Below are 23,373 nucleotides of genomic sequence, written 5' to 3'. Positions count from 1 at the left end.
CCACCTATTACTGTCACAAGGGGTGTTTTTATTCCTTGTGACAGCAAAAAAAGTGATCAAATTTATTTTTATTTTTTTTAAAGTGACAGTGTAAAAAAAGAAAAAAGTTGCGCCCGCGTTTGTAAACTGTGCTTAAATCACACATGTGAGGTATCGCTCCGATTGGCAGAGCGAGTGCAATAATTCTAGCACTAGACCTCCTCTGTAAGGCTCGATTCACACCTATGCATGTTGCTTTTGGGCGTTTTTGGAGTTTTTATTTTCATGCTTGCCACGTTTTTGAGCAGCGTTTTTGCCGCGATTTGCGTTTTGCGTTTTTTTTTTTTTTTTTTTTTTTTTTTTTTACAGTCTAAAAAAAAATTAAAAAAAAATAAAAAACAAAAAAAACAAAAAACGCATCAAAAACGCTGCAAAAACGGTGCACTTGCGTTTTTGATGCTTGTCCATTGAATTCTATTACATGCAAAACGCTGCATTTTGCATGAAAAAAAGTCCCTGACCCTTTCCAAAAATGCAGAGAAACAAAAAGGCATTGATGTGAACATGTTCCATAGGAACCCATGTTAAAAAATTCCCGTGCATTTCTGCAAAATGCATCAAAAAACGCGCTAGTGTGAATGGAGCCTAACTGTAACCTGGTAACTGTGTGTTTTTTTTTTTTTTTTTTTTTTTTTTTTTTTTTTTTTTTTTGAAAGCGCTGCCTATGGAGATTTTTAGTAACTCACGTTTAGCGGCACTTCGTTTACAGACTTTTTTCCTTTTAGTTCTGGTCAAATGACATATAACCTGTGACATTTAGTTCACTGGTAATGCTATGTGCAGTACATATATCATTATATCAGTCTGTTGCACATTAACCTGTATAGTACACAGCACCTAGTGTGAGCCCAGTCCATAATAGCACCATCTTCTGCCTGTTGGCTGACTACAGGAAGAATTGACATTGTGCTGCCTCCGGGGCCAAGATCGATGAATATTAAGCTACGCTATGAATAACCTAGATAGATGGGGCCAGTCTTTTTTGGTCCCTAGTTTCATACATATAACTGGATTTTTCCAGCCTACTTCAAGGAAAGGACATAAGCATGAAGATGCATCATGTGGTGCCTGTCTACAGAGCGCACAGGATGCTATGTACTCTACTAGGGGTGCTGAAATTATTCGTTGCATCAATGCATTGCGATTCGGGTGTCCCCGATGCGGCATCGATGCATAAGGACCGGAAAATTGATGTCCGGTGACGTCATTATTACTAGCCCCGCCCCTGCCGGGAAAGCGCTCCGAGCGTATTTTTAAAATGACTTTATTTTAATTAATGTTGTATTACAATGGATGCCGTGCCCCCGCTGTATGTGCTTTTTAAAAAACAATGTCACTTCATACCAAATTTCCCCGTAGTACGATCATGTGACTCCCGGACCGTCCAGCCCCTCTCCGCTGTCCTCTTCCGTCTTCTGGGTCTTGACGTCAGTGGGGAATTCTCAGTCCCGCCTGCCTCTCTTCTGATACGATAACTATAGTCAGCGGGCGGGACTGAGAATTCCCCGCTGACGTCAGGACTCAGGAGACATGTGAGAGGAGAGGGGAGAGGGGCGGGACGAGTCGGGAGTCACATAATCGTACTACGGAGAAATTCGGTATGAAGTGACATCGTTTTTTAAAAAGCACATACAGCGGGGGCACAGCATCCATTGTAATACAACATTTATTAAAAGAAAGTAATTGTGGGGGGTGTTAGTGATGGCTGCGCTTGACGGGCACAGGTGGCTGCGTTTGACGGGCACAGTGAGGCTGCATTTGATGGGGGAGGTTCAGTATTTTTCAGTTTGTTTGAATCCCCCAAAAAAATTTTAAACACCAGCTGCCACTGGTCAGCACAGACAGTACAGGGAACTTCACAGGGCTGTTTGTCATCTGTGGATTCTATCCCTTCTGACCTTCAAGCAGCCGTGTGTGTGTGTGAATCTCTGTACCTTTTAGTGCACTTTTTAAGGGAGTGAGGTTATTTTTAATTCAAAGCAGAGTTCCAGTCAATTTTTTGTTTATTAGAAGTCAGCAACTACAAAAAAAGTGCATCTTCTGACTTTTAATAAATAGACACTCACCTGTCCCACAATCCAGCGATGTGGCCACCCAAACCCTCCATCCTCTCCCCCGCCTGTCCACAGCGCTGGCAATACTACTGTGGGCATCTGGCTATGACAGCTTGCAGCTTCACAGCCGGGTGCGCATGTCTCACTGCGCTTTCCTGCATAGCTGGACAATCTTTTGGGAACTGTGATGTCTCCCAGAAGATTGCAGGGTGGAAGGGCCGCCTAGGCGGACCAAGCGGAAGTGGGAGCTCGTCGGTAATTTTGATGCATCGCGGAATCGAATTGAATCATTGACCAGATAATCGTAATCGAATCGTGAGACCAGTGAAGATGCGCACCCCTATACTCTACAGATTTGTAAGAACCTGACAAGTTCTTTACATCAGTTCTTTATACAATCAATCATTTTTCTCTTTTTTTTTTTTTTTTTTTTCCTATACCATATGGCAAGTTTAGCTTGTGTCTGTCATTCTACAGTTGTTGGCATTGTATATTCTCCCAGGCTTTAGTTATGCATTGAGCTGTTTGTTTCATTCAGCGTGATATAAGACACATGATTATTCTTTGTATGTCGTTTTCCTGGGACAGGGATCACAACAAAACTACCCCAGAGTAAATATTATAACCAGTGTTGGAAAGCACACAATTACAGTAGTTTAAAAAGCACATTTAGTTATTTAGGAGGCTGTGGTGTAGAAAGCGGTGCCCCTCTATGAACAGTAATACTTTTATTGATGTGTGTCTAATATAATCTTTTCCTCCAAAGTTGCTTGTTACGTGATTGGGCTGCTAGACCCAATATATGGTTGGTTAGGTTGGCAATCTAATCTTTGACAAAAATAGGCTATTCACATTTTATGACCTTTTCTGGTATTTCTTAGGGGGGGGTTTGAGTGGATCTCTATCCGCATTCTAGGTTAGTCCACACACAGTGGCATGTATTTTTGGACCATTTATGAAACGCAGACCTGCAGTGGGGAACTTGCGGTTTCTCAGTTTTTCTCTGTTTTAACACAGCAAAGAGGACTCTGATTAAAGGCATGACCCTAGCTTTTTTTGTTTTTGGCTGTTCGAATTGTGGATTGCGTAGGAATATTTTGTTGCCATACATGGACCAATTATTAGTACATTAGGTCTAACATAAATGTGTTTATGTGATTTTTATAGCTCTGCTGATCTATTTGCCATTCAATCACCTGGCTTGCATGTTGTTAGCTTAGTTTTGCTGAACACACACTCTACTTTGCTTCATTTGATGAGCTGGTGTTTTTTTTATTTTTTCTCTCTCATTGCCACAGTAATTGTTTTATATGGGTCTAAAGCCAACCTGTCAAACTGGTTATGGCAGACTATTCCAAAGCTATTCTTTACTATTCATGTTTGCTAATTTCTGCACTTAACAAAGAAGTACAGAGTTCTTTTCCAAACAGCAATACTTTTTTTTTTTTTTTTTATTGAGGTGGGGGGGGGGGGGGGCGCATCACCATTGTCATTTCACCTGTGATCAATATGCCAAAGTCTTTAATTACTGGTTTTATACAGTGTGTCTTTTTTTTTTTTTTTTTTTTTTTTTTTTTTTATTGCTGGCTGTGTCTTTACTGAGGAGATTGACTCTTTTTTTTTTTTTTTTTTTTTTTTTTTTTGTCCTGGTGAGTATCTCCACCAAGGCAGACAGTGATGGGAAATCCGACATTTAATAGTTGTCAGTGGAACAGAAAAAGAGAAGACATTTTTCAGTGGGAGCATTTGTTCTGGTGATAACTGTCCAAACTGTATTTCCCCTCGCTTTGGAGGGATTTCCACTTACTGCCTGTGGAATAGCAAGTAAAGAGAAGGCCGGACAGTGCTTTATGTGGCAGAGCTGTGTAAATCTCTGGACTAGGTGAACAAACAAATCTTTTGTCAGGTAAAACCCCTCCCTTCTATGTATTTTATCTGTGTAATTATCTATTTGCCTGGAGCTCAGCTTTCAGTCACTAAAAAACTTGGCTAAACTGAAAATATTGAATATAGAAAATAATTTGTGCCATGCAGTGTGTTTGCATTTCAGCTATAAGGTGTAAGTTATCTTATCATACATTCCAGGACCAGCCTAGTTTGTCAACAACCGCTTAGTACTTTCCCAGTTTGGTAATCCACTTTGACATTTTTTTTTTTCTGTTGTGGTCGGGTCAACTTCAATTACTTATGAATTTGAGCATTTTTTTGTTATCTACTGCTAAATATAAATGATTCATCCCCTTTCTTTTTGTTATTTTCCGCAGCAAAATAGTTTTTTTTTTTTTTTTTTGTTTTTTTTTTTTTCAGATTGCAGTGCTGTAAATGATTGTAAGTTAAAGCTTAGGCAATAAAAAAAAAATAATAATCCGCACTAGGGATGGCACTTACATGAGTACTGTCCTTTGCTGATTTACAGTTCTAAAAGCAAGACATTTTTTACCTTAATGCATTCCCTGCAGTACTAGTAGCGCTCCCTCACCCTCCTAAGCACTTACCTGAGTCCTATATCGATCTAGAGCTGTGCCCATCTGTAGCGGTGCTGGTCTCTCTCCTCTCAGGATACAGAGGCAGCAGTTGGCTCCTGCTGCTGTCAGTTAAACTCTGAGGAGGGGCCAGGGGCAGTAGCCCGCAGGTGTGCCCCCATAGCAAGTGGCTTGCTGTTAGGGATCGACCAATATAGTTTGTTCGGTGCCAATACATAGTTTATATAGTAGGTGAGGGTGAAAAAAAAAAGACACACAAGTCCATCAAGTCCAACCTATGTGTGTGATTATAAGTCAGTATTACATTGTATATCCCTGTATGTTGCAGTGTTCAGGTGCTTATCTAATAGTTTTTTGAAACTATCGATGCTCCCTGCTGAGCCCACATCCTGGCTGCCTTTACAGTAAAGAACCCTCTACGTAGTTTATGGTTTAAATATCTTTACTTATTTTAATGAGTGGTCACGTGTCTTATTAAACTCCCTTCCACAAAAAAAGTTTTATCTCTATTGTGGGGTCACCAGTAGGGTAATGTAAATCATATCCCCTCTCAAGCATCTCTTCTCCAGAGAGAATACGTTCAGTGCTTGCAACCTTTCTTCATAACCAATATCCTCCAGACCCTTTTATTAGCTTTGTTGCCCTTCTTTGTACTCGCTCCATTTCCAGTATATCCTTCCTGAGGACTGGTGCCCAGAACTGGACAGCATACTCTAGGTGCGGCTGTACCAGAGTCTTGTAGAGCGGGAGAATTATTGTTTTATCCCTGTTGTTAATCCCTTTTTTAATGCACGCCAATATTCTGTCTCCTTTGCTAGCAGCAGCTTGGCATTGCATGTCATTGCTGAGCCTATCATCTACTAGGACCCCCAGGTCCTTTTCCTTCTTTGATTCCCCCAGAGGTTTACCCCCCCAGTATATAGATTGCCTTCATATTTTTGCCACCCAAATGCATTATTTTACATTTTTCTACATTAAACCTCATTTGCCATGTAGTTGCCTACCCCATTAATATGTTCAGATCTTCTTGCAAGGTTTCCACATCCTGCGGAGAAGTTATTACCCTGCTTAGCTAAGTATCGTCTGCAAATACAGAGATTGAACTGTTTACCCCATCCTCCAGGTCGTTTATGAATAAATTTAAATAGGATTGGTCCCAGCACAGAACCCTGTGGGACCCCACTTCCCACCCCTGACCATTCCGAGTACTCCCCATTTATCACCACCCTCTGAACTCACCCTTGTAGCCAGTTTTCAATGCATGTACTCGCCCTATGGTCCATCATGCCAATGGCCTTATTTTGTACAGTAAATGTTTATGGGGAACTGTGTGAAGTGCTTTTACTAAATCCAGATACACCACGTCTACGGGCCTTCCTTTATCTAGATGGCAGCTCACTTCCTCATAGAAGGTTAATAGATTTGTTTGGCAAGAACGATTCTTCATGAATCCTTGCTGATTACTGCTAATGATACCGTTTTCATTACTAAAATCTTGTCTATAGTCCCTTATCATCCCCTCCAAGAGCTTGCATACTATTGATGTTAGGCTAACTGGTCTGTAATTCCCAGGGATGTATTTTGGGCCCTTTTTAAATATTGGTGCTACATTGGCTTTTCTCCAATCCGCTGGTACCATTCCAGTCAGACTGTCAGTAAAAATTAGGAACAATGGTCTGGCAATTACTTGACTCTGAGTTCCCTAAGTACCCTGAGGTGCAAGCTATCCGGTCCCGGCGATACATTATCGATATTTCGGCCACCTCTCAGGCTGCTGGCCAATATTGTGTGCCGCTGTTCTGTACATTAACAAAAAAAAAGTTTACACGTGTGGTGTTTTTTTTTTTTTTTTTTTTTTTTTTTTTTTTAATCACTGTTATTGTCACAAGGAATAGTAAAGTAAAAATATTAGTAAACATCCCTGTGACCGTAAAAGGCAGTGACAGGTACACTCTGTGGAGGGATTAGGGGTCTATAAGACCCCAAACCCCTCCCCTGCACTTGAAAGTATTCAAAACGTCAGATCAGCTTTTTTATATACTTTAATATTTTCTTTAAACTGGCGCCTTTAAGATGGATCCGAGACCCAAATGAAACATCGGCTTTGTTCGGGTCTGCAGCCAGCCAGCGGACGTGCCGGCTGGTTGCCCGGGCCTCCCGGTGGGATGGGAGAGCCCGGGCGAGCGGTGGGAGGTGGCGGGTCCCCTCCCGCTGCTTGTAATAACAACCGAGCGGCTGCTGAGCCGCATCGGTTGTTGTGATAAAGTAGACTGTCCACTCTAAAGAACGGTACTGGGGTGATGCTTGCAGCTGCATATTGGTAATATCTGGTACGTTTGTGCACAATACCGATACTTCAAAAATATATCGGGCCGCCGAAAGGAGGTCCGTGGCTGCTTTGTGCAATACCATTGAACAGCGCAGGTAAGTATAACATGTTTATTACTTCGAAAACATTAAGCCTTTACTATCACTTTAAATTACCTAATAGAAGTTAATGCACTTTTTGTGTAAATTTTTTTTTTGGGGTGTGTTAGACCAGGTATTTCAGTGCAACTGCTGCTATAAAACTGTTTTATTTAATCCCAAAAGGGTTTCAAACTGATCTCAATTGCAAATGTCATACACCTCATAAAATGCTCTATTTGCCCATTACCACAGGCCCTTAACGTTGAGGACCTGTTGTGAACTCTTAGTGTCTTTCTGACTTTTTTTTTTTTTCTTAAATTTTATATCAGGTGATTACAGGTGGTCATTATGATGTGGATTGCCGGCTAGAAGACCCTGATGGCATAGTGTTGTACAAGGAGATGAAGAAGCAGTACGACAGCTTCACCTTCACAGCCACCCGCAATGGAACATACAAGTTCTGTTTCAGCAATGAGTTTTCCACGTTCACCCACAAGACCGTCTACTTTGATTTCCAAGTTGGAGAAGATCCTCCACTGTTCCCCAGTGAGAACAGAGCTACTGCACTGACTCAGGTAGAGTATGAATGGCTTCTAAGAATAATATGCTGCTTAAAAAAAAAAAAGTAAACGTTTAAAACATTGGCTTAAGAATATAAAAACATCAGCGCAAGGGACAATGCTGATCTTCAGTGAGATTAGTCCCTTGTGCTACTGTGCCCTCCTTTCACTGAAATCTCCTTCCTCCGATGTCCCCACCCCTGCTGCTGTAATTCTCTGGTGCAGCAAGGGTTAATAGAACTGTGGGAGCTGTGATGGGCACTATACAAGAGTGCCTGTCAATGCCTGCCCAGCTGCACCATTCCTAGAAGCTGTTACTACAGCGGCTTCTATGATTGGAGCAGCTGGACAGAAAGGTAGGCATAGTCAGGCACTCTTGATGAGTGCCTGTTACAGCTTCTTAGTTCTTATAACTCCTGTTGCACCAGAAGATTGCAGGGGCATCGGAGGAGGAAGATTTTGGCAAAAGGACAGGGACACATCTCAGTGAAGCATTGGTCCCTTCCCTTGTGCTGATTTTTTTTTTTTTTTTTTTCTAAGGTAAACTAAGGCTTTATTATAAGTTGTGTAGGAAAAAAATCTGTACATGTATAATGTCAAATATTGTATTATGTTTTTGTTTATGTCAGAAATACAAACAGTAGTATTAGGGTATTCCGCTTTTTGCGCTGCATTTTTTTTTCTTTTTAGCTGTAGGCATAAAGGGTCCGTTACTACATAAATGGTACAGACCTTTTTTTTTTTTCCGATCTGTAAATTGACAGTGGCAGGGATGTGCCATATTGTTAGCTCAGTTATAGACCTACAAGGGCCCTCAGGCTTTGACTGTTCTCCCAGATAGTGGCCTGTCAGGTCTTTTAAAAGACATGGCATCACTGTGTGAGTTCATTTTGAATTGGGATCCTAGTGAATAAGCTAGTTATGAGCTACCCTGTTTGCTTTGTGCTGACAGACTAATCTTTTATTGGCCATGCGGGTATGGTTAACGTATTTTTCTTTTGCATACAGTAACTCCTGTAGTGTTAAAAGACGGGAAACCTTAAAGGGTATCTAAAAACAAAATGTAGTATAATGCAGCTTGCCTTTCTAGATGTAGTGGCTACTTTAGTTCTGTTGATATAGTAAAACACTTGCACCTTGGTGTATTTGGCAATAATATGAGGGCGCTGCTGTCCAGTATAGTCCCCGCTGTGGGGCAAGGTGATAATGAAATGGGAGCGCCTGCTCCTCCTAGTTGCTAATATATGTTTTTTATATATAGCCATAGAATATATTAGCAACTAGGAGGAGCAGGCACTGTCTATGCCCGATTTTCATTACAATTTCATTAGTTTTCTGTTTTTGTTTGTTTTTTGTTTTTTGTTTTTTTGCTTCAACTGTTGTATATTAGGTGTGGTCTCAAATCATTTTTGCTGAATGCTGTAGGGTGTCCAACCGTTTGACCTTCCTGAGCCACATTGGAAGAGAAGAAATTGTCTTGGGTCGCACATAAAATACACTCACAATAAGGATAGCTGATGAGCAGTTCCTCCTGTGGCTCTCAGCAGGTAGGAGCAGCCACTGGGCTTATTCACTATGACAGGTCGCTGGCAACCACACCTATTCGTGGCACTCTACATAACCAGGGATTACCTGCGGTGATCGCTGCTGGATGCAAACAAAATGCGTCCAGAAGTGCTAACCACAGGCAATCGCTGGCTGTGTAGAGAGCCGTTATTATATTTTCATAGTGAAAAGGGCCAGCAGCTGCACCTACCCGAGAGCCGCAGGAGGAATGGCCGCTACAGTTCGCACCGACTCTAATTGCTGATGTGAATGTAGCCTATGTATTTGCTGTGTGGGGATGTGGGGGGCTTTGAGGGGGTGCTAGTAAAATCTGTAGTTGTGCAGCCCACGCCAGCACCCCCCTAGATCCAGCCATGTAGCATTTTTTTACCTGCTGTCCAGTGCTATTGCAAACATGGCAACCCCGGCATCCCTTCAGGTGTGCGTTTGCCTGGCTTGTAATTTTAGGCTGCCATGGCTGCTATGTTTGCACGGCATCCTTGGTGTCTCTACAGACATGCTAGCACGATTAATTATTAAGAATTGTTATCGCAATCCCCCCCCCCCCTTGTGATCGTGACAAAGCATTTTCCCCATTTCTATGCTGAGAATTCTCTGCTGAAGCCAACAGCTGTCAAAAAAAAAAAAAAAAAAAAACTGTCAGTCTGCCAAGTATCACAACATTCCTCCTGCAGGAACTAACTATTGTAACATTTTCTCCTTTAGATCAAAGGAATGAACTTCAGTGTGTAAATGAGGGAAGTTTAACCACTTCCCTACCGCGCATAGTCATATAACTGCGGCAGGAACCCTTTGTCCCTCCGGGCCGCCGTCATATGACGTCTTTTACTTCTGAGCCTCTAGGGGGTGCGCCTCGACACTAGGCACCCGATGCGCGTGCTTGGCGGCTGCTATGTCTGCCTGGCACCCGCGATTGCCCGTGAACACAGCAGGTCCGTGGATCTGTGTGTGTAAACGCACAGATCCACGTCCTGTCAGAGGAGAGGAGACCGATGGTGTGTTCCCAGTACAGAGGAACGCCAATCGGTCTTCTCCCCTTGTGAGTCCCCACCCCCTACAGTTAGAATCCCTCCCTAGGAAACAATTAACCCCTCAATCACCCCCTAGTGTTAACCCCTTCCCTGCCAGTCACATTTACACAGTAGTCAATGCATTTTTTATAGCACTGATCGCTGTATAAATGTGAATGGTCCCAAAATAGTGTCCGAAGTGTTCGCCACAATATCGCAGTCACAATAAAAATCGCAGATCGCCACCATTACTAGTAAAAAAAACCACAAACAATAAAAATGCCATAAATTTATTGCCTATTTTGTAGACGCCATAACTTTTGCGCAAACCAATCAATATACGCTTATTGCAATTTTTTCTACCAAAAATATGTAGAAGACTACATATCGGCCTAAACTGAGGAAACAATTTGTTTTTGATATATTTTTTTTTAATGGGATATTTATTTATTTATTATAGCAAAAAAAAGTTAAAAAAATGTGTTTTTTTTTTTTTTTTTTTTCAAAATTTACGCTTTTTTTTTTTTTTTTTTTTTTTTTTTATAGTGCAAAAAGTAAAAACTGCAGAGGTGATCAAATGCCACCAAAAGATTGCTCTATTTGTGGGGGTAAAAATCTCCCCAGCGTCGCTCCAGACAGGCACGGGCCACATGCTAAACTCTCTGGGGCTTCGGGTTGGACACCCCTGCTGTATAACCTTGCTTATTTGTGTGTTTTTTTTTTTTTTTCTTGTATTTTGAACTCCATTCTAAGATGCTTCATTTTTAAATTTCTTTCATACAGATGGAATCTGCATGCGTATCAATCCATGAAGCCCTGAAGTCAGTCATTGACTACCAAACACACTTCCGTTTAAGGGAGGCACAAGGACGCAGCCGAGCAGAAGATCTTAATACAAGAGTAGCTTATTGGTCTATAGGAGAGGCTATCATTCTTCTAGTTGTAAGCATTGGACAGGTATTCCTGCTCAAAAGTTTCTTCTCAGATAAAAGAACCACCACAACCCGCGTTGGATCATAACCTGTGTTTCCCAGGATGCTTGATGATTTTCATGACACACTGTTTGCCCAAATGCAAATTTTGTTTATTTTTCCCTATTACCTGTAGGTAAAAAAAACTGTATATATTGGTAAAGCTATGTTTTACTTTTTAAACTCCAGTTAAAAAAAAAAAAATGTGTACAATAAATGTATCTGGAGTTTTGGGGATGAAATGGTTTGTTTTAAAGAAAATGTGGGGAATTTGGGATTGTTGGGATAATTTGGATATGATGTCAGCCATTTGCTGGTAACGGATTTCCTTAAAGATGATTTTGTTCACTATACTTTAATTTGAAAAGTCTTTCAATAGTACCACTAGCACTCTTTACCCAGGATGCTCTGGAACTATAGAAGGAGTATAATGCCGAAAGCCAGCCAGTGCCGCCTGGATAACCATAAATTCGGTTACAATTTCAAGTTTTGTTTACTTTTGTTGGTCCTGGTATGGGAGCAAAGATTACACACACTTTTGTATCAGTATACAGTCCCTGTGGACTTCAGTAATGGCTGCACTATGAAAAGTGTGTTCTGAAATAAAAGTAGTAGTAACTGTATATTTTACTTTTTGCCATGTATTTGACCTTTACAAAAATATGGCATTCAGCTTGCACTTTTAGTAGACTGATTTCTTTCATTTTCTGATCTCAGTTGAAGGAAAATTCTTTTAAATGGCTTTCAGCTGAAGTAGTTGAGCCCAATGTGCTGTATAATGCCCTGCCCTATAGTCCCATGTGCTTTCATATTAAAATATGGGGTACATTGTCCTGCAGGTCTTTCTGCCTGGATGTCTAGTAGACTTCCACAGGTTAACAGAGGCAGTGGTATGTTAAAAATAAGACCCAGAAGTACTTGGGACAACAAAAATTTGTTTGTCTTTTTTGCTAAAAACTATTCAAAGCAATACACCAGGATTTTGTGTTTTCACTAAGAAACTGGCAAAGCACTCATTTATAGCTGTTAGGTAGAGTGACTCATTAACCTTTTCATTCAACTGTCACAGCAACTTGTTGGGTGTTTTCTTTGTATAAAGTTTTCTACACGCCATGACAGCTTTAGGTGAAGTACCATCTTGTTGGCAATTGAAGAACGGGAACTCGGGCCACTGGCAACTACTAAAGGTGGGAAGTGGATTGTTAACAAATCTTCATTTAGCGATGATGTTGACAAGTAGTTTGGAGCCACCAGCCAGTTTCAGAGTATTCCACTCCTTGTTTTCAGCTAGGGCTTTATTCAAAACCTTTTCAAGTGCATAAAAGATTACTATTCATTTGAGAATATAATATATGAATTGCAGTGCTGTTTCACGTCACATAGGGCATATATTTTTGATGCTCAGTAAAACCGTCAAAAAGCATTCCATTCATTATGAATGAGTTTGTATCAATGTAAAAGTATAGAAATAATTTTATTCTAATTATTACGCCTATGTAATGTTTTTTTATTTTTGTTTTTGAATTTCGAGAAATGGGGAAAGAGGGTGTATTTCCTGTGTAGGGTGGGATTTTCAAGCAACCCTGAATTTTACACTCAATTCCCTCACAGGATAGAAATAAAAAAGAAAATGATTAAAAACAGTGTAAAACTGTCTTATTGGTTTTATTTTAAACTGCTGTGTTCACAGTGGATTTTGTACACATAGCACCATCTAGACCCTACAAACACACAAGGTCTAGTATATTATAGTGGTCGATACACAGTAAGCAAAGTTTCAGCTTTGTGGTCTCTTATTCATTCATGTTATATGTGTTTGAGTAATTTTAAAGTGGATGTAAACCCTTACACATATCCAATAAAGTGACTAGTCTCGGGTTATACACAGAGATGAAACAAATCCTCCTGAATAAGTGGTACCTGTTTATCTGCAGTGTCTCAGCCTCCTAAAGTGCACAGTTTACACAGCATTTCTCAACTCCAGCAGGCCGAGGGTGGGTATCTGATATCACGCACAGCACACAGCTAAGTGTAATTTGAGACCTTAGTGGAGGGAATGGACACATCCCCCTCTACACAGTCCCATATGGAAACATGCACAGTTGAGGCTGTAAATCACTTGCTGTGTGCTGGAGGGGAGTGGGGCCCTCTCCTGGGATTGCTTGGTGTCCACATAGGCTGTCAGAAATGACTGGCGCAGAGAAACCAGAGAGAAGACAAATCGCACTCGGTGCTTTGGATTGAGGCTAGTACACCTTATAGATGTTTATGCTTTGCTCATTTTTCCAACCACTTTGATATAGCTGTTGAAGTGAATCTGAGCTAAGCAAAATTCTCCATTGCACCACATGCTTTCTATGCTTGTTGTCTGAGTGACCAGTCACCCGGGCCAAGCACTGTTATATGGGAAGCTTCTCTAGCTCTGAAAAGTGCAGCAGCAGCCAACTGAGTGGAGGGGAATTTGGGAAATGTAAGTGTAGTCTGCTGTCAAGCAAACTGGTTTCTTTGCCTTGTCTGAGAAAAATACAGAATAGGTACATACTTTTGCGGGAAGATGTTTAAATCACTCTGCTGTTTAGCAGACACGTGGGGTTCCCAGGGCAGCACAGTGGTGTAGTGGATAGCACTTTCACCTAGCATTAAGAAGGGTCGCTGGTTCGAATCCCAACCATGACACTACCTGCCTGGAGTTTGCATGTTCTCCCTGTGCCTGCGTGGGTTTCCTCCGGGTACTCCGGTTTCCTCCCACACTCCAAAGACATGCTGGTAGGTTAATTGGATCCTGTCTAAATTGTCCCTAGTATGTATGAATATGAGTTAGGGACCTTAGATTGTAAGCTCCTTGAGGGTAGGGACTGATGTGAATGTACAATGTATATGTAAAGCGCGGCGTAAAATTGACAGCGCTATATAAGTACCTGAAAATAAATTTTAAAGCGCAGTGTGGTTTTCTGTGCTTGGAAACACATGGTGCCAAAGCACTATGCGATTTCCCTGCGGTCCCAGGGTCAGGGCCTTTTTCCCTTCATTTCCTGCAGGTGCAGCAGCCTATTCACTCCTTCACTGTGCCTGTGCCGCAGGGAAATGCATAGATGTGAACCTGGGATTTTTCACTTTGAATTGAAATCGCCCATCTGTTTTTTTTCTTGCCCCCTCCCCATAATGTTATAACAAGAATAGTCCCTGCTGAACATGAAAGAGAATATTCCAGATAAATAACATTGCAAGACATGGAAAAGTCTAACTAATAATCAATGGACTTCTGAGGATGGTTTAATGTATTTTTTTTCCTATAACATAAACCGTTTTAGGAAAAGCTTATTTTATTACGTTTTGTTGCTGTTCGTATTTGTTTATTTGCCTAAGGTAATGGGTCTGATGCTTTCCTAAAATAAAATATTCTGCTTCCACTTATTTTGTAGATAGTAATGGGTCTTGTGTGCAAAGTATGCAACAAATGCATTCCACATTCTTTTGCAAGCCGTCTTTGATGACTGAGCACAGACAGCTGAGAAGGCTGCTCCTGTTTTTGGGGAAAGAATCTCAGATGTGTCCTGAAGCATCTGAATTTTGTATTGTGAAGTTTTTTTTTTTCCAGTGACTAGTATGCACATAGAGTTGGTTGTATTCATTGATGTCTTGTCCTGTAGTGTTGCCAGGCTACAGGGGATATGCAGCCTAAATAGAGATGCCTAGAGGTGTTTGCATGTACATTTAAATACTGTATTTTGCTGCCCCATGGCAAATCTTGACATTTTTAGAGCCATTGATTAAAATTTACCAAAATGGATTGCTTAAAATTGGGTAACCCAGCTGCACACGTTAGCAAAACCATTGAGTATTTGACCACTGAAAACTCTTACAGTTCACCTTTTCCAAAAATAATAATAAATGCACATCTTTTTGCAGGTGAAAAAAAAGTGTATTTATTATCATCATATTTTTTTATATTTTTTTTTTTTTTTTAATTGGGAGTCTGCAAAGCATTGCACCCACGATCAGCAGATTGTGGGTTCTATGCAGGGCTCTTGCAAACTGTGTGTAAGCTGTGTGCTTGTACCTTGTACAAGCATTCAGTTACACACTGACAAGAACTTTCGATTAGCTACCACAACGCTCAATGAACAGAATACTGTGAATGAGTGACGCAGCTTCATGGGCAGAGCCCTGCGCAGTCGCATCTCTCCTGAATTGTGGCAGCAGACACGGGGAGAAGATGCCCGATCCGCTGTCGCAGAAGGAACCAGGGGCAGCTGCAGCATTACATGTTACACCCTGAATACGGGTGTAACATGTTATAAAGGTAAACATATCCTTTAAAGGCATTTGTTCTCTTCTAAAATATTGGCTTTTCTGTTCTCCTTTTTTTTTTTTTTTTTCAGACTTCTACAACTGTGTAATCAATTTTGTCAAACTGTATGATCCTTTTTTGCTTTAATTCATACAAACTGTGTTACGTGGTTTAATAATATATTAGAATCTGTTTCATGGTAGCTGTGCAAATTTTTTTTTTTTTTTCAATGTAAATTATATCTGTTGAGCATATCTGATGCGAATAATCTTGGTAAGAGAATTTATACAAAATAAAGTTAATTGGCTAAATATAAAATTTTAGACCAGTCACTGTAGGTAATGATTTCTGCTGATTTCACTCAGATAAAGCCAACCACTAAGTTTGTTCATACTAACCTGCACAGGAAAACTAGCCATTTTCCTGTACAGGCTGTGTAGTGCTATGATGGGTCAGGGAAAGTGGGTTACACAAGCACCAGGTAGCCAATACACATAAAAATAGTTTTTAACTCTTATTTAAACATTTTGAATTGTCATTGGTAACTTATGTTTGCTCATTAGGTAAGCATACTTGATCTGCATGTTGTGTAACGGTATTTATCAGAATAACAGGGCTGTGAAGGCCGTGTATTGGATATTTAAGTGGTTGGATTGTTAAGGAAAATTGCCTGTATATTTATTAGGGGTGGACATATAAAGTTAGAAATCAGAAGTACAATCTGATGTGACCAAGTCATTGTTAGGAGTCAGGTGTTTGTATTTTTTTCCAATAAGATGTAACATCAGTTGTATTTTTGAGCACATTGGCTAACTTGCTTCTGAGAATTATCCAGGCCTAATTTATAATCCATTGTAAGAAATGTAACCATTTTTGTAATTTTATGGACTTCTGCAATAATGGCCCCTAAAATATGGTCTAATCTTTATCTAATTGATAATAAAATATAATCATATTTCCTAATTCCTTTTGAACTTGCTACAGCACTTAGCTGCCATCTAAGGTTTTTTTTTCACCTCTTGGAAATGCTGTAGAGCAGTGGTTCTCAGCTCCTGTCCTCAGGACCCACTAACAGGCCAGATTTTAAGTATTACCTTGAGGAGATGCAGACTAGAATACTGCAATCACTGAGCAGCAAATGATATCACCTGTGATGTATTTCAGTTATCTTTCAAACCTGGCCTGTTAGTGGGTCCTGAGGACAGGAGTTGAGAACCACTGCTGTAGAGCATGTAGCAAATTGACACATGCAGGAAATAGTAATAATACAGAATTTCTTTTATTTGTTCAGTATCTGTGGATTGTTGGAGACCAGAGTCTGAAGGAATCCTTCTGCAACTTATTTAGGCCTGTTGGTTTTAACGGCTCTTTTTCTGAGGTCCTTGAAAATCACTTAATTGGGCCATATTGTACTTCCAACAGTATTCTTTTAAGAAAAGCAGATAAGGTTTTGTATATAAAATGTACTGTAGGGCCGGGCAAACTCATACCTGAACTGACTGGGTATAGGTTATTTAGTTTACCATCTTTGTCAGCTTTGCAACCCTAAACGTTAAAGGATAAGTTCACCTTTAAAAAAAATTTAAAATGCACATTATTTTACAGGTAAAAAAAAATGTGCATTTATTTATTTTACTTGGAGCCTGAAAAGCACTGCACCTGCAATCAGCAGATCATGCCATACAGGACTCCTGCAGACTTCTCAGTGTATCTGTCTGCTTGTGCAGGCAGGTGCTGACAGGAAAAGACAATGAACTACCTAGTCAACAGTGCCATGGTAGTTCATTGAAACTAAAAGTTGACAGCCGCAAAGGCTGTAGTTTCTGATTCACAGAGGACTGTGATTGAATGACATGCAGCTGCTGGAACATGTTCCAAAAGGTGAACTTCTCCTTTAAAGCCTAACTCCAGGAAAAAAAAAACCCTCTGCAAGGGGTCTGCCCCTCTGCTGTAAGGGTTTAAATGCTCATTTCAGTCTAGAGTCCAGGAAGAGCTGTCTTTCTTTCTCTGCTCCCCGGCAGATGATGCCTGTGGACTGTTCCTTTTTGTCCTCGAGTCCAATGCAAGTGGGAAGCCCCACTACAAGAGCGCAATTTTACTCTCAATGGCGTTCAGCTTTAACAGCATCTGTTCAATAAATGTATGGCAATAAAAAAAAAAAAAGTATGCTGATGGTGGTGAACTAAAATGTTTATTATGACTTGGATGAAGCTTACATCAAATTTTTAATATCCATTAATGCAGGAGTTCAGATATTTCTTAATGGAAGGCATTGTTTTTCTAAATGTAAAGCACATCTGCATTGATGTAGCTGCTTCAGTAGTCAGTGTGAGGAGTTTATAATGACATAATAGTATTTGGGAAATGTCTGCAGTACTGTACATCAACATGCTGTGTGAGGTGGCAGGTTTCTTGCATCATAGTTTGGCTCTTGGATATATTCCTCCATGACTTGTATAGGTGTTTTTTTTTTTAACTAAATTATGTAACCTTCATTAACCAGGCAGTAAAATTTAGATGTTACAATCCTATTTGGAGGAGGCATAGAAGCACTACATTTATTGACAAAAAGCAGAAATTGCTTTCAACTCCAGTGGGCTTCCTTAAGAATCAAATTATGAACCCCTTTGGCATTTCAAGAACAGAGATGCATATTAGTGAAAAGTAGTATCAAAGTTCAAGCAAGTCACTGCACCCTTTGTGAAGACTTTGTCCTTCCACATTAAGCACTGCACATTTTAAAAGTAGTCATCTTATCACTGTATAATATAAAATGACTTTTCTAGAAAATGACACATTATTATTGGAGAGTAGCAAAATGATGTGTCAATAATCAGTGTGTGAGAAATAAAGGCCTTTCTGTTACTTTTTACCATTTGTATCAGCACCCAAAGATGCCACTTAACTTGAAAAGCATGTTTGTAGAAGCTATGTGAAAAAAATACAATAAATAACTGTTAAGTATGTTTTGTGTACTCATTCTTTAACATGTACCTAAAACCTTTCCCTGAAATAGGTCAATTGTAGATTTTAGGAAGCACTCAGTTATTGGGGAAAAAAATTAGTCCAGCCTAGGTGCTAAACAAAAAGCAGCAGCAAGTAGGATTGAGGTGTGATAGGTGCCCATCTTTTGGAACAATTCTTAATTAAGTAGCACGGACAGGTGTTTTTATTTGTTTTCGTTCAGTAAGCGGATTGAACAAAAAAAAACAACAGATCCCCGCAAGCAATGTGGATGCAGGGATCTCCCCAACCATGCTATTTTATTCTGACAGTGGAGACTCTCCTTCGTCATTACACAGATCGGGGCTGATTTGAATGTTGGTTTTCCAACAGGACTATTCAAGAAAACAGTCTGCACAGACAGAGGTACACACATACCGAAATTAGTCCGGCTCCTGCTGAACTGACCAATTTTCAGTCTGTGTATACCCAGCTTTAGGCTTCATTCACACTTGTGCAACTCTGCACAACTTTAGAGTGCAATGTCAATGTATTTTTGACCCAATTCTGGATGGGTGCTACTTTGGTTTTTGACCAATGATAATGGACAACTGTTGCATTTATAACATTCAGTTGTGACTTTCATGCAACTTTTGAGGGGTTTACATTAGTCTATGGCACTCTAAGCATTAAAGTCGGTCCAAAGTAGTGCAGGAACCTTTCAAATGTCGCTGCAACTTTAATTTGCACATACAGTTGTCGTTTAAAAAAAACATGGGATGTGACTTTAGTGTCCAAAGTTGCACAAGTGTGAATACAGCCTAAGTGTGACTTAGGATAGCATGCTGGCCTCAGAGGAGAGAAGTTAAATTTTGGTGGTGGTTGTGTTTTTTTAGATGTGTTCATTTTGTCCTTGACAAATCTAGGTTCGGAAGGAGCATAGGTGACCAAGGAACATAAAAAAAAGTATGAGCAAACACTAGAGCTGCACGATTCTGCCCAAAATGAGAATCACAATTTTTTTTCTTGGAATAAAGATCACGATTCTCATGGCTTAACATCATCTTTCACATTATACAAAAAAATGGGCTAACTTTCCTGTTTAGTTGTGTGGGTTTTTTTTTTAATCATTAAAGTGTAATTTTGTCACAAAAAAATGCATTCGAAAGACTGCTGTGCAAATATAGTGTGACATAAAATGTGGGAACAACTGCCATTTTATTCTCTAGGGTCTCTGTTAAAAAATATATATGTATTTAACTTGTAAGTAACAAGTGTCAGAAAAAGGCTTAGTCTTTAAAGCGGAGTGCCACCCAAAAATTGAACTTCCGCTTTAAGTGCTGGTGACCCCCTGACATTTGGCATTAATTTTTTTTGGGGGGGGGGGGGGGGGTGAGGGTAGTGGGTACCCTGTGTCTACAGGCACCCAGTTCCCACTTCCTCCCCTGGCGCCGGAAGGAAGATCACCTCTTCCCCCTCTCCCTCCCTGCAATCTTCTGGGACACGTCACAGGTCCCAGAAGATTGCCTGGCCATTCGCAGCACAGCTCACCTGGCTGTGAAGCCACAGCCGGGCACCCACAGTTAGAATGCCGGTGCCACAGAGAGGAGGGGGAGAGGAGCGAGGCTTCCTCCACCCACATTGCTGGACCGTGGGACAGGTGCGTGTCTGATTTTAATTAGTCACCAGCTACACTTTTTGTAGCTGCTGGCTTTTAAATGGGTGAACTCCGCTTTAAGTGGTTAAACTGACCTCGTTTACAGACGGAAGTTAATTCATTTAATCTATTCTAAAAGAATGAAATGTTACAATGTTTCTCTTTCTATCGCAGACTGCCTGTTTTTTTTTTTTTTTTTCGTTTTTTTGACAGCTGTCCGCAGTGAGCAGAGAGCTGTCTGCACTGAATCAGAAAAATGCTGTGTTAAGATCATGAGGGGGTAGAATCATGATCTCGATTCTCTACCAATTAATCGTGCAACTCTAGCAAACACTACTCCAGGCCAATCCTCACACTAGCCTCAAAGTACCTGTCAGGTGCAAATACTCATTAACAGTGCCTCTTGTCCAAAACGGAAATATTATTGCACACATATCAATGTCAGCAAAAGACCGGAACATGTAAAATTTTATGTGAATTATGCTATACTGCCAGGGGAGTGTGCAGCAAAAGAGCTTAATAATAGTAACAGATACAGACATCATCCAAAGACCTTCCTTCCTGACTCCCCTTCCTTCCTGACTCCCCTTCCTTCATCCACTGGAGGGTATTATTCTGCTTGTTGCTCAAAAACCACCATAAGAACCCTTTCACACTGGAGGCGTTTTTCAGGCACTTTAGCGCTAGAAATACCGTCTGTAATGCTCCTGAAAAAAGCCTCATCTGCAATCCCAGTGTGAAATCCCGAGTGCTTTCACACTGGGGCACTTCGCTGGCAGGACGTCAAAAAAAGTCCTGCAAGTAGCTTCTTTGAGGCGCTTTTGTATACACCGCTCCTAAAGCGCCTCGGCAGTGGTGCTTTTAACCCTTTATTTGGCCGCTAGCGGGGGTTAAAAGCGCCGCAAAAATGTCAGTAAAACAATAAAAAAAACTAGTGCCGCTTTACCGCCGATGCCCAGCTGGCAGTGTGAGAGGGCTCCAAGGCAGTAAGTAGAAAAATACCATATAGTGCAGTATGTATTTGACTTGTGAACAGCAGCATAAACATACAAATAAATAGATAAAATCCAAATATATAAAATAATAGCCAATGATAAGCCACTGACACATCAATCGCCGCCACTCAGAGCTCCGATGTGGCAGCATGACATCACACTCTAAGCTCCTCCCAACATGTTTCACACGATAGCGCATCATCAGGGGCCTCTAACATCTGAATTTGCGGCCATCTGATCTTTTGACAGTGCCTTGCCACCCATAGTTGATTGCTTCAGTTACACTACCAGGGACTGAAATGCTCCAGGAGAGCTCTTTTCATGCTGAGCTAATCAAAATGACCACAGCTGATTACAGTTGAAAGTCAAATGGCTTTGTGTGTCATTGAGAAGGTGATAAGCATGCACCTTGTGATACTAATTACCAGGTGGGTGTTTCCTGCAAAAGGCAGTCAGGCTGGCTAGACAGGGCTCCTCCATCTTCAGGGGGTTGTGCTGCTGGAAGCAGCATGTGTGGACAGTCATGCAGGGAGTTTTTGTGTCCAGGTCTGGGAGAAAGGCAATTTGACCAGGCCCTTGGGAGAGAAAAACTAACTGTACAACAAATCTTAAAAAATTGGGCTAAAGCAGCATTAAACCCAAAAGCAAACATTTATTATGTTGCAGCTTACCAATGCATAGATGTAATAAGGGCTTTCATTTTCTTTTTCAGGGTTTCTTTACTTTATTTTCATCTGATGATCCTACAAGTAAGTCTGTTGTTTTTCAGATGTAAGTTAGGGCATGGGTAGGCAACCTTAGAGTGGTAGAGATCCTACTGAACAACATGGATAGAAATCAAAGATCACTGGGCACAGTGCCCATCACCCGTAAGAGCACTGACCGCCTGCAGCCTGGATGGAATAAGTGTGGGGCTGGGTGAGCAACCAACTGCGAAACCCCCAGGGGGTGTGGGGGGGTGTAATGCGGGTGACCCGACCGAGCAGGATGGGAAGGGTGGCTGCACCGGTTGACCGGGGGTTGCCGACCCCCCCCCCCAGCCGCCACTGGTTGGTATTTTCTCTCATAACCTCCGCCATCCCTTCCCCGCCTGACTCAAACCCAGATCTCTCAGCCACCAACACTTTCCACAGCCAGCATTGAATCCCACAAGTGTGTGCTCAGTGTGCATACCCCCTCCAATGTGGTTCATCACATGGGACTTTTTCCAGACAAGATTTATTAATTGGTGCTGCTCCAAGCGCCCAGAGATGTAAGTGCATTTGAGTATTTTTATAATAATATAATATATTTAATATAATATTAAAATTATCTCAGTAGTATAACACTATGTGGGGCTTTTTATGTGTGTTTTTACATTGAGATGAGGTATAACACTGGCTGAGGGACAAAGAAAAGAACATCGGTGAAATAAAGGAAAGGATTATTTTAAATGTAGTGCAAATGGACCTAAATATTTGAAGGGTAACTCCACTTTCATGGAAAAAAAATATAGCAAATAAGGAAAAATTATTATTGCATACAAAATTACTACAGAAGTCATATTGTAATTTAATCTTATTAAAAATGACCTTTCCTTTTCAATCTGCAGGTGCTGTCATTTTTCATAAATCCAATCCAATATAGTAACCTGCACAGATGGTGTCAGGGTGGATTTGATTTAAATCAAGTCAATTTAAATCATGATTTAAAATCACTAGTAAAAAGGCTTGATTTAAAACAATTCCATTTAAATTATCATTTTTAAAACCACTTCCAGCCCACGGACGTCATATGACGTCCTGGGCTTTGGGCGGGTATATCTGAATGATGCCTGTAGTTACAGACATCATTCAGATATTGCCGGTTTCAGCCGGTGAATCTCTACACCATAGGAACGATCATAGTGGCCGTTCCGCTGCTTGATCGTTCCTATGGGAGGCGAGAGGGGACGCCCCCCCCCCCTCCCACCACCCTCCGGTGCTTGCTCCGACTCACGGTTACGATCAGTGAGGCGGAGAGTGGATCCGCCGGCGCCGGATGTAGATCATAGAGATTTCCGGCGGACCAGATGGTCCCCAGAGTCTCTATGATCGTCGGAGGCCGGGCGCGATGTTATGATGTCACGCCCGGCCTCTCCATTCAAAAAAACGGCGCCGCTTCAGCTGGGAAGCGGCGATCGTTTTAATTTTTTTTTTATTTCAGGCTTCCCAGCCTAGTGGTAAGATATGGGGTCTTATTGACCCCATATCTCACTATTAAGAGCACCTGACATGTCATATTGCTATTACAAGGGATGTTTACATTCCTTGTAATAGGAATAAAAGTGATCCATTTTTTTTTTTTTCAAAAAAGTGTCAAAATAAAAAAAATAAAATATAATTAAAAATATAAAAAAAAAAAAATTTAACGCGCC

At 40.9% G+C, this 23,373-nt stretch overlaps 1 protein-coding gene across 2 annotated transcripts in view; it reads left to right on the top strand.

Annotated features, from left to right (window-relative positions):
* TMED7 (transmembrane p24 trafficking protein 7) overlaps positions 1–18,349 on the top strand; it is a 31,836-nt gene extending 13,487 nt beyond the window's left edge. For both annotated transcript variants that reach the window (XM_073624643.1, XM_073624644.1), the window contains 2 exons: positions 7,315–7,560; positions 10,905–18,349. In XM_073624643.1, coding sequence (XP_073480744.1) covers positions 7,315–7,560; positions 10,905–11,141 — 483 coding nt within the window. In that variant the 3' untranslated portion in view covers positions 11,142–18,349. The remainder of the gene's footprint in view (positions 1–7,314; positions 7,561–10,904) is intronic.
* The last annotated feature ends 5,024 nt before the right edge of the window (positions 18,350–23,373 follow it).

Source organism: Aquarana catesbeiana, linkage group LG01 (genome assembly GCF_042186555.1).
Source record: "Aquarana catesbeiana isolate 2022-GZ linkage group LG01, ASM4218655v1, whole genome shotgun sequence".
Lineage (NCBI taxonomy): Eukaryota > Metazoa > Chordata > Amphibia > Anura > Ranidae > Aquarana > Aquarana catesbeiana.
This window is presented reverse-complemented; position numbering and strand designations above follow the sequence as displayed.